Genomic DNA, 12,667 nt, shown 5'->3' on the forward strand with positions numbered 1-12,667 from the left:
TGAATTGTTATGACAGCCTCTGCACCAAAGAGTGGAAGCAATCAGACTCTGATCGTGATAATCCTTTCTGTCCTGGTTGTCAGAGAGTGATCTGTAAATAACCAGCTTGGACGGTTTCATTATGTACCTGGGTTGGGCTTTTTTTCATTCAGAATGTATGTAGAATTAATAAGGAGAGTTATTATTCACTTCCCATGAGATGCCACTCCACTAGATTTTCAATTTGGACATAAATTGGAAATAAAACCCATCTTAAATCCATGCATGACACTTAATTCATACAGTATACTATAAGTGTCACCCAGGTGTCCAGGTGTGACTATCAGGTATACAAGTTCTCCATGTTTGTGCGGAAAACCACATCTTCCAGAGTGTTGTTTGGAACAGAATGAGCTGAGACAAAGGAAGCCTGACAGGGTGTTAGTCATCATTCATTTGACTTTCCCAACATGTTTCAGGTTTTGGAAGCTCTGGGAACGCTCATGAGCACAAGAGAGCTCTGTCATTGACAGTTGTGACTTCCTCAGGAAAGAATGCAGATTTGCTTTAGAAGACAGTGATAAGGGAACGCCATCGGCTGACCTCGCCATTGATATTAATTTCCTGAGGAGGGTATAGCAGATTGGCTGCCATTTCTCCTCGACTCCTCCCAGCTATACTGTTTTATAAAACTGTCTGGATTTTTTTTATTGGGTTTATCACAGTCCAACTGATGCCCACAATGGCAATGGCTGTATTGGCTCTTGAAAAGCAGTCTTTATTGCTATGAAGGCTGGACACTGTACACTAACACCCCTTGCACAGTGAGCCTGAGCTTCTTCCATCTGGGTGTCGATTTAGAACACCAGATTCAAGTGCACTAGAATGGAATTATCCTTTACTCACATAGCTATAAACCTGCTTAATTTGGACAACGGATGGTATATTTTACTTTTTTTTATATGTAGTTCTTTTCTTTCTCATCATACGTGGATGTTTATTTGTGAAAGGACTTACTGTATGCTGTGTTAAACGTATTGTGTTCTGTCTTTTACCTGCCTTCAAGCAAGTGTCCCATCTGGAACAATAAAGGAAGTAGGCACAGGTAACTACTCTTCTAGGTAAACTAATAAAGGAAGTACTGTAGGTAACTAATTTTTTTATTGCATAAAGTATTGTTTTTTTAGAAATCTTATGCAAGCAACATGGTCTACTACCATTTTTTATAAAAACAGAAAATATCCATAACAGCTATGATTATTCATTTTGTTCCTATTTTACCACAATAAAACATGCTGCTATATTTTACATGTATTTTTATTGCAGAGCATTACGGCATTTGGAATAATCAGACTTGGTAAAATGTCTATTTTTAAAATAAACTTTAAAATGACAAGATACAGTGCATTTAGGAAAAGTATCCTTAGGAATGAAAAAAATACCATTAAATGTGACTATAATGCTCTGAAGGTGAAATGTGAAATCTCTGCAAATAGTACTATTGATCACTTAACAATATTGCCACAGACGTCACCAGTTTCAGCAGTTAACAGAAAGCACATCAATATGGTGCACTTTCCGTACTTCACCGTACTATTTTAACTCTGTCAGCTGTCTTACTCCTCCTTTCATTTTCACTTTCTGAAAGAAAGAATGAAAGACTGTACTGTCTTCACCGAGGGCTAGATTAGGGATATAAGTGATGTTCAAGACCTCCACTGTCACGAAACACTACAAAGTCTGCTTCAGCTCTTAAAAGCTGCTTGAAAGACACACGCTGATGAATATTTGATACACAACATATGGCTAAGTGACAACAAGCACTGTTACTAAACAGGAAAATGGCATGTGAATCTGTGTGTTTTTGCTGCAAGGCTAAACAAACAGATGGAAAAAATTGACACCCTTAGGGACCTGTCTTTTAACAATTCCATTCACTACATCTCACCATTCTCTGATTAATCAACCCCTAAACTTGAAAGGTGTTTGTTCTCATGTTCCACTGAAGGTTATTACAGCCTCCATTGCTGAGGAAGGCAGAGAATTGACTCCTAACAGCTGATCAGTTACTTATTCGCTGTGCTAGCTGACTGACATTACTGAGGGGGAGGCTGATAAGTTTTTATTAGATGTGTAAATATTGAATGTTATTTCAAATATGTGAACAATCATGTCAGAACCAATTTACAACATCCATACTTTCATAAATTTTAAATGAACCTACAGTATCAAAACAAGACTAAATCTTGTTCAATAGGTGGCAGTATGGTGCTGTTTCATAAAATCTCTCTCTGGCTAGAAGACGGAGACATTAATTGGTATTTTTGTTCCTCTGACTCTGTGGAGTTATAAACCACAGAAAATTCTCAAAAAAAGACCATTCTTAGGAGTTTGATCATGAAGAAAAGCATATTTACCCCTACAAATTATTTTAAATCAGACTTCAGGTCTGATGAAGGACCTCAAGCTAAGTGACACTATCAGGCCTGTTTTATTGCTAAGTTACAGGTAGCGAGGAATATTTATGCCATATCTAGCACTTCCAAGCATGATCTAAGATTGTGATCATCATCTTCAGTGACATCTCATCTATTTTTAGAGTGTATGCTACTGCTGAATTATATGCCTATGACTTTTGTTCTCTCTTTCATTAATTTCTTGGGGGACAGCGATTCTGATGGCAATTTTGTCACAATGCTGTGGCCTTCAGTAATCACCTCTAAACTGCCAGCACACTGCCGTTTTGAGTGATGTGTATCAAAGACGTGATAAAAAACAATGTATAATCTATCACATTTATTATTAATACAACAAACTGGAAAGCGCTGCACCAGGTTTAAATTATTTACTTATGTGCAACTGTTAACAAATATCATTATCTGACATTAAGTCTGTATAAAAGAAAACATGCGTCGGTACAGTACTTCTCTCTTCTTTAAGTATGTAGCATAACAAACTACAAGGTCTCATTAGCCTGATGAGTGATAATTCCCATTAGGTCTTTCCATCAGCCAGACAGGCAGGCAGACTCACTAAGCAGATGTTACATGTTTTTACAGATCCCAGGCTTTTGTGCAAGAAACAAAAGCTTCAGTGAGCGGCCACTTGCCACAGGAGTTCCCTTTTAAATCAGCCCAGTCACAAACACGTGATCGGGCACCTGCAATTGCATGTAGCAAAGATGAAGGCGCTGGTGATAGATTTCAGGAGGAAAAGGGTCCCTCCTACTCCTGTCTACATCCATGGGAGTGGGGTAGAGATGGTGGACTCGTGCAAGTACCTGGGAGTGCACAACGACGATAGACTGGAATGGTCTAAGAACACCAAGGCCATCTACAAGAAGGGTCAGAGCCGACTTTACTTCTTGAGGAGGCTCAGGTCCTTCAATGTATGTAGTAAGATGCTACATATGTTCTATCAGTCGGTTGTGGAGGGCTCTATTTTCTACACAGTGGTATGCTGGGGCCCTGGGATTAGAGCAGGGGATGCTAACAGGCTGAACAAACTCATCAGGAGAGCAAGCTCTGTCATTGGGTCTGACCTGGATCCCCTGGAGGTAGTGGCTGAGAGGAGAATGGTGTCCAAACTAGAGACCATCATGGACAAAGTCTCCCATCCCCTCTATGACAGCTTGTGGAAATGAAGAGCACGTTCAGCAAGAGGCTGATCTATCCACAGTGCGACGGGGAGCGCTACAGGTGGTCATTCTTGCCTTCTGCCATAAGACTGTACAACGCATCCACTTTGTGACTGGGCAGGGGCAACATTGACAGTGACCTGTTTCTGGACTGAACAGTAAACTCTCTGCTTACATCTGGCTTTTCCTGTCTACAACTGTTTGTTTTTTGTGCAATATATGCTGGGGACTTGTGCGATATATTTATATTTATAATGTGCAATACAACTTCTTGTGTACTGTTCTGGTTTGTTCTTTGTGTGTTCTGGGCTGTGAGCAACTCTTCTTAGTCCACTGCTCACTGACTGTACTGACTGTATTGTATTGTTGTATTATTGTATCATTTCGTTACACTGTGCTGTGTTGACTGTGCTAAGCTGCTGTTGCACTGCAATTTCCCTCACAGGATCAATAAAGTATCTATCTATTACAAATAAAGCCTGACTGAGCATTTGCTTCCATAGTGTTAGTTAACTCCATGAACCCAAAGACACCTGAGCTGGAACAATCTCAACAGTGGAATAACAGATAAAGGACATGTATTACTACAAGATGGGCAAGATGAATACTTTTTTCCCTTCTTTCAGCTTTCCACAGGAGGCCTCATGCTGAATATACATTACATGAACATGTATTAGAATTAATTTTACAAGCTTTACTTTGGTCATAAGAAACACTGAGATAGTTTGCTCAATGCAGAAACTGGAGGTCCCTAAGCTTACTTTACAAGGCAAGATTTAAATAGAAAGCCAAGATACACCTACTATACACAATATTTAAGCTACGTCTTGCTGTTAGACACAGTTTATGATGTGAGAAGTACTGTACACTTACATTGCCGTTACATTCTTTCTATTTTCTTGAAATGGAGCAACCAGGAAAACAAATATCTTTTTGGTTTTAATCAATTTCCATTAGTGCCGTGGCAAAACAATGTCTCTGCAGATTTGAATACCTGCAGTCATCAATAACAACAGAAACCGTAAGTAGTATTTTTCACAGTAATGAAAACTTTATTACTATATATTTCCTTGCACCATTAAAAAAATAGCACAAACAGAGCCTACTGCAAAGCAATAAATTTCCTGGGAAGACGGCTCAATGGGAACCAGATCCAAGATGCTTTTAATCTTAACTCCTCTCTCTCTCTCTGCAGTGTCTAAACACGTTTGAGTAAAGCTAACAGATAAACTGCATGTCCTGATCAAATGCAATTTGTAGTTCTCTTAACACTTCTTAGGAAAACGTTGGAATACAGCTGTTAACAGAGAAGGCATTCGTCAGCAGGGCCTTCGAGTGCGGAAGTAAGGAGATATCTCTGCATAGTAGCAGGCATCCGTCCAGACTGCTTACTGAGTGTGTACCGGAGGTCAGACCAAACAACTTTTAGATGTTGCTCAAATTCCCATAATCCCTCAAACAACCTGATACCATAAGCAAACTATTTCTTTGATATTTGCAAAGTGCTGATCAACGCGAGTGTGACTGAGATCAGTCTTGCTTTTGATGTTTTGCAAAGCGTAGCGGCCGGTGACACAGAAACTGTATCGAGTTCGGGGGGGAGGTAGAGTATGGTAACAGGTGGTGAGGAGCCTTGCAGAGTGCCCAGGGGACTGAGATTAATTTGGGGGTCTTGCAGGGAATATCCTTCCTCATTACGTACAGACCAGCCGTTGAAGTGCATCCAAAATAACTGCAAGGCAAACAGGAGATGTCTTCTAAAATAGTACTCAGTGTGTAATGTTCCTGCTTCTAGAAACCTCCGGCTGTGGGAATACAGAATCATGCTCAAGTGTTAATTCCATAGTTTTACTGACCTGTACCTCTAAGCAAAACGTGTTATACATCCCCTTCCTATTCAACAATACAGAAGATTGTCTTTAATTTTCAGCAACAAACATTACTATAATTTTATACCTCTTTAAACCCCCTCTTCTTTAAGAAAGATTAGCTGTACAGTACAAATGAAAGACAAGACAGCTCACTGCAAAAAGCTACGGTACAAACCCTATTTGATTCAAAGCCAAGAAGATGCAGTTCAACACTTAATAAACTATAAACCACAGAACACTTTATATTTGCTCCCATTACTGTGGCCAAAGAAATGTTATAGGTAATAGGTACTCTAGTATTGCCCTTAAATGGTTGAAAACTTTACTTAGTAAGCACTTATATTTTCTCTTTTTGTTCCGAGGTTGAGCTGGTTACATAGAGTGTTCCCCAGGGGTTAGTACTGGACCCTCTGCCATTCAGTCTTTATGTTTCCAACTCTCCCCTTGGTCAAACAGATGATGTGGATGATACTCAAATCTATGGCCACAGGAAACCTGAAACCAAAGTACTGCTGCTGTCATAGTACACTGTGATTGAATCTCAAATGTTAAATATTGGACGACAAACATTTTTACGCCTCAGTTGCAATAAGACTGAAGTTATTGGCTTCCTCCCATCTTCAATCCTGGAGAGACTTTTGTACCTCATGTGTAGAATATGATAAGGACGTTGTTTTCAAATCAGACAAATATTGCTGGGTTGCATTTTTTTCTCCTCAGGTGTGTCCTGCTTTTTTTTTTTGCCAAGGACTGATTATTGTAAGTCCTACAGAAGCCTCTAAAACTGAAGTCAAACTCCAATACTGTATGTACAGAATGTGGCAGATAGAACCCCTGAACACTGTTTGTCACACACGGTACACACACGTGAGCTCATCACTCCTGTACTGGAGTACGGGCACTGCTACACTTCCTGTCAGGCTCTGAGTTGGTCTTTTACCTTCTGTTACTGTACCTGCATGGTGTGGCTCCACATTAATGAGCTGTTGTACCGATTCACTGGCCTTCATTAGCTCAGCTGATTATGATTATTATATGTTCCCATTATATGTTTGTCTACATTCTAGAGTCCCAAGCGACTCTAACCCAAAGTATTTTAAACACTATGTACTGTTTGTGTGGTCGCATTTTTCTGGAAGCTGAACATCAAAAACACATTTTATCTTCTTTCTTGCATTACTACACAGAAGAGAGTCTAAAGGGTACTGCAAATCCAGAAACTGTATATACCCTTTTCTTTGAAACGGTCATAAGGTCATTGGTAACCCTGAAATCCCCATCCATCCAAAACTGAGGGGATAAAAAGATGAAAAACAGATTGTACTGTACTAAAACTGTAAATGACACAGTTTTAGATCCAACCGTCAGAGCTATAGTAATATGCATGCATTTACATTCCAAATAAGGAGCATCTCTTTAATTATTTATTAGATGGTAAGTGGTCCACATTAAAAACTCTTTGCTCCTGTCTCAGGGGTTATTGATGGGAAAACAACCGACTGGAGCTGCTTGACGTTATGACTTCCTTCCTCTCACTTCTAATGGAAATTGTAAGAGACTCAAAGCAGTCACAGACAACAATTTTTATTACAATTAAGAAGGTTTCCTTGCAAATAAAAATGTTCAGAAAATAATAATGTTCATTGTTAGGTTTCTTCTTGGGAATTGCCAGTTCCTTACTGATTACATGATATTAAAAAATGTAGTACAGATAAAGAATGATAACACACACCACTTGAAGGAGCTGCAAAATAACTAGTTACAGTATGTGAACTTCAAGCATTGATGATGTTAAGCGTTATTACTGTATGTTTTATTTCCTGACAGCATTCTAAATTCCATGTCCCATCGCAATTCCAATCTATTTCCAAAATTAGATCAATAAGAACATTTTCCTGACGCTGATATGAACTTGTTACGCATGTCATGTAACTACTCTGAACCATGCCCCAAGGTAATTGTGTAATGTTTTACTCTTTAAGATCAGATCGAAAGATGGACAAATTATGGTCACTACACAACTGATGTGGCGATCGACACAGCTTTAATAACAAATGTGTCACAGCTGTGATATTAGAGTGTGTAGAGCTAGAAAAGAAGACAGGGCCAGACATGACTGAAGGACTGTGCTGAACAGATGCTTAAAAACCAAACGGTACCAGATCCTCAAGCCCCTTGTGCTTCTCCCCTTATAGAACCGTACACCATAGCCTTGGAAAGCAGATGTACTGTACAGTAGATAAGTCAAGAAGTAACAGGTTTATTCCTTGCTGAAAAGAGAAGAGAGAAAACACAACTGGTGAACCTCTCGCACCTGAAGAAGACTTCACAGCCGAAACGTTGTGTTTCTCTCTTCTCTTTTCAGCATGGAATAAACCTATACTTGTTCCTTTGCAGACTACGCATGCTGATGCAGCTCCCCAACTGAAGTAGATAGGTCAAGCTGATTAATAGTACATCCACACCATTTCTGCCAAATGCATCTCCCGGGTAACTATTTTCTAACCTTATCTGAAATCCTGGTATTCATGAGACTCATGTTATTGGAATAAGCACATTCAAAAAACCTCCAGGCAGTGAGTAAAAGACTGGTAATGCCTTTATGAGCTAACAGAGGGCTTTTACAAGAACGAATAATGCAAGAATGAGTAGATGCTAGTTACTTTGTCTAGGAATATAATGGAAAACAGGCCTTCGTGATCCTTCAACATAACAAGGCCGTGCTCCCCCCCTCCTGGTGACTCAGACCAGAGCTCTCCCCTCAGTGCCGACTGCTTTCACTCAATAGCCCATTGTTTCCCAATGTTTGTGTTTTTGGCTGACAGGTTTACTTGGAGGAATTGTTTTCTCCCTTTTGGGCACTAAAATTCACATTTACTGTTCAATAAGCTCAATTATCAGAAATGTTTCAAGTGTCACAGATTCACTGCAATCTGTGCCATCGCACTGGAATACAGTTGGTTCAATTGCCCACAGATCTGATGTGTGTTTTGCACACGATCGGACACATATGAGCTGTAGATACGCAGAGGGTCTTCCCGATCCCTTCCATTCTGAGGCCAACAGGCGGCCCCTTTTCCCTATTTAATTCGTTATTTCAGTCAAGCTGTTGGATGGATGAAACAGAGTCTTTGTAGAGCCTGAAACATGCACAGTAATTGATGACAGTCGTGCTTCATTGCTGCAATGACTTGCCTCAGAAACAAACGCCACAAGGATCTGATTTCATGGAATGTGGACAAAGGCATCGTTCAAAACAGATTGCATACGCAGATTTTGCCCACAGAGCCATGTGAGATACATATTGTATGGGTCTCACTTCTCTTGAAGTTATCCAATCACTGTACTGGATGTCACACACCTTCTGTAAAAACAGACAGTAGGTATAGCCTCAAGTATCATGTCACTTACTGTAAAAATTATATGCACTAGGCAAATACTGTACATACAGTATAAGCACTTTAAAATTGTCATCAAGGTTTTCAACAACAACAATTTAAAAACAAGCAATTCTGGCTGATTTTATCTTTTTGTTTTTCAGAAAATGGAAAACTAATACTTTGAGATGCCTAGAGAACACAACATTGAAAACCCATCACAGGAAGCCTACTGTAGCTGAACATGGAAGACATTCAGTAACAAGCCCAGTTCACTCTTTTTTCCCCATGTCCTTATTTGCAGACCACAAGAACCTTAATTAATGTGTTAAAACCCTTGAGACAAATCACTACTTGGACAACTTTTATAAATGTACGGTTTATAACTTTTTACAGACACAAGAGTTAAAGATACAAGATAAAGAGATCTTGTAAGATAAAGATCTTGTAAAGATACAAAGAGTTAAAGATCTTAGGGTAAAAATAAAATCCTTCCTTCATTTTTCTAGAAATATAATTTATCAGTACCTACTGTAATATGCAGGATTTCTAATAAGTGAGGAAGAGCAAACCTTACCTTGCATTGTTGCTTGTGTTGGTTCTGAAAGCAATGGAATGAGCAGGAGGTAGATGAGGTAGACAAAGGAGAGCCCATTGTACCGGAACAGGCACGCTGAAAGAGAAACGCACACACACCTTAGTTCCACCTCTTTTCTTCCTATATAACTACAAAACGGAGCCTTCCCTTCTTAAGGCAAAGGTTGATTTCCAAAAATGTAAATAGCCATCAGGCAATTTAAACAAAAATTAACAGTCTGAATGGCCTCCCCTGAAGCTGTTGTGATTTCCTAAGCTAACAGTCTGCAGGCATTACGGCTTGTCTCAAGCCTGTAGCGACTGGTGAGTACCATGTTGCTCACTGAGTGAATAAATTCATAAATTCATCAATTAACTTGTTACAACTATATTCAAACCCCTTATGACCACAAGACATACATTTTCATATATGCCCAAACTCTAATCCTAACTCTACACATAGCTCTAAACCAAATAAATATAACATGCTCTTTGAAAAATGAAAAGAACACTTAATTATCCGTTTCTGTCCCACTTTTGTAATAGCAGTCATACTGTAAATAGTTATGTATTTTGTTAGAACCAGCTACTGTATGTAGCCTTGTAGGTATTATGTAGGCCACACAAAAATCTAATTCAAAGAAAGATTGATCAAATGTTCTGATGAAACTAGAAAGTTTCAGTGGGTTCTGAGGAACTTTAAGGCAAACTAAGGCCTCTTTCACACTGACACTTTCCGGAAATTTTTCTGGTGCAATTATTGATACGTGTGTTGTACTGACAGCCCCAGCACCCTCTGGAAACTCAGACTGTCGAAAGCCATCAGCAACTTCGCAGAGACATTTTCCAGGACAAGCAAGAAAAAATCATAAACAGGCAGTAAAACCTGTGCAACGGCCTTGTGTTTCACTCCCAAGAGCTTGAGGTGCTTGTGGCAGTGCTTGTGAAAAGGTGCAATATTACACTGCATATTTCTTCACACATTTTATCGCACTTTCCTGGTGATTGAGTCATGTAGAAAACAAAATTGATTTACTTTGTGTGTTTGACAGCTAGCTGCCACACGTTATGAATGAGATTGGTAGTAAAAATATTATTACATTAATACAAACTGTATTTGTGCAAATATATTAAATTGATATTGTCCAGTAAACATTAATGCTTACAGAGATTCTTTGATGCTCACGTACAGTACATAGTCAGACATCTAATAATGTAAAGTACAAATATTATATTAAGCACTATTTAGACTGTCACATTAAGCTTTGACCAGAGGAAATGTGTAAAAGGGACACAGTCTTGGTTTATTTAGTTTTTCCTTAACGTAGTTTAGCTGCTGAATTGGAAAAACACCTTTTGGTCTTAGATATAAAAAGGTTTGGATCCATTTTAAGTGATATGTGTCAGTTTGAAACGTTTTAGAGGGGGAATTCATAAACAGCAATCCTGATAAAATGTTTTAAAGGTAGCGAGTGAATGAACCACACTCAACTTCAAACTTTGCTGCCCTAGATGAAGTAGAGCACACACCATTAGCAGTTAATGAAATATTTATCTTACATATGTTTCTTCACAGAACGTGCCACTTCTTCCAGTCAGATCATTCAGCCCTTCACTACAGTTCCGTGTTCACATCCCCTTTCATTCCTGAAATCCCAACCTCAAAATGTGGGCCAGCTGGTCAATCACGAATACAGTACGAGCACAACAGGCCACCTACAGTAATATCTGAAGGTAGAAGGCAGAGGGTCTTAAACACTACCAACTAAATCTTAGGCAGCTGAAGGTCCTCCTGCCTGAGACACAACCCTTTATTCCTCATAGAAGTTCCCCTTGTGCCATCTTGTGTTATTATTATTTACCACCCTAATAACCTTCCCCTGCATCTGTGTTCCACATCTCCTGCTCTGGGCATCTATCCATTGCAATATAATGAAGTGTATAACTTACAGCTGATTACATTAGTCCAGCGGGACTGCTATGTGGCCACAATGACAGTAATCTAAGTTTCCCAACACTGCGAGGCTAAAGGCCATGGATTGTGTGGCAATTAATTATGAACCACCTGGCACGACTACTGAATGTCAGTCAATCACAGCTTTCATCCCGTTTGCGGCAATGCAGACTAGCCACACGACATCTTCCACTGATACTGTCGCGCTCTCGGGTTCACGTGGGCATGCGCCCTCGCTGCTGCCACCTCAGGTCGGCCCCCCACTGCTGGGGACTCGAACCCAGGCCTCCGGCTTTGCACAACAGGGACCCAGCCAGTTGAGCTAAAGGGAGCTCTACCCCCAGCCCGGCGGCTGCGGTCCCTGGGGTCCCTTCACGGGGAAGGGCGGTGACGTCACCGTGCTGGCAAGCCGGCTTGCACAACCTCTAATGTCGGCCGCATGCGTTACAATATGAAATTAGAATGAGACGTCAAAACTGTGCGTGTTTGTGTGTGTGCGCGCGTGTTTGCTCAGAAGGGAATGTAGAGACCCCAGATAGCACACGTGAAGTCCTCCTGTGCTTTAACACTAGCAGACAGGATTAAGGACTCTGTGGAAGAGAGTGTGAAGATGAGGGAGAAATGATTAGTGTAAATGATTAGTGTAAGAAAAAAAGTGATTTACAGCTGAATCACTCAGATAATTCGGTTATTCTGCTATTTCATTTATAAGGCTCCAACGTCTCATCATTTAGGGCAATTGGTACTGATTAAACAGAAGTTGGGGGGAAAACTGATGTAAATGGTTACGCCACGTTATGTGCACCGGGGTCTCTGTATAAAAGGGATGAGTTTGATTCATGTAATTGAGAGGAATTCTAATATTCTGGACTTCCTAAGATTGGCTGAAAGGGAAAAATGTGAAAGAAAAAAGTGGAAAGTGTGAAAAGGGGAAGAGAAATGAATGTAGCTCCGCTTCTGAAAATCTGTGTGAAGACCAGTGTCCTGTGTGGGCTTGTTTGAAAGTGGACCACTGGCATAACTTAGACTGTAGAGGAGTTCTGTTCACCAGATGTAATGATGTCAAAAGAACGCCTTGTGTTCCAAACCACAGCACTGATGTACACTGTCTAGTTTTCAAGGGCGTGACTTCACTTCGGTAAGATGCTCACTGTACTGGGCCTTGTCACACATGTGAGCAGGGGATTAGCACAAACTTGCACACCTTGTGACCATGAGCTGTGTGGATTGGGTGTCAGCATTACCCACAAGGTGTGCAAGTTTGTGCTCGACA

The 12,667-nt window shown here is 40.1% G+C and overlaps 1 protein-coding gene across 1 annotated transcript in view; it reads right to left on the reverse strand.

The window, feature by feature from the left end:
• Window positions 1-12,667, reverse strand: part of LOC138239474 (piezo-type mechanosensitive ion channel component 2-like) — a 63,581-nt gene that overhangs the window by 13,995 nt on the left and 36,919 nt on the right. The window contains exon 2 of the mRNA XM_069191689.1: window positions 9,442-9,537. Coding sequence (XP_069047790.1) covers window positions 9,442-9,537 — 96 coding nt within the window. The remainder of the gene's footprint in view (window positions 1-9,441; window positions 9,538-12,667) is intronic.

This window comes from Lepisosteus oculatus, chromosome 6, assembly GCF_040954835.1.
Source record: "Lepisosteus oculatus isolate fLepOcu1 chromosome 6, fLepOcu1.hap2, whole genome shotgun sequence".
NCBI lineage: Eukaryota > Metazoa > Chordata > Actinopteri > Semionotiformes > Lepisosteidae > Lepisosteus > Lepisosteus oculatus.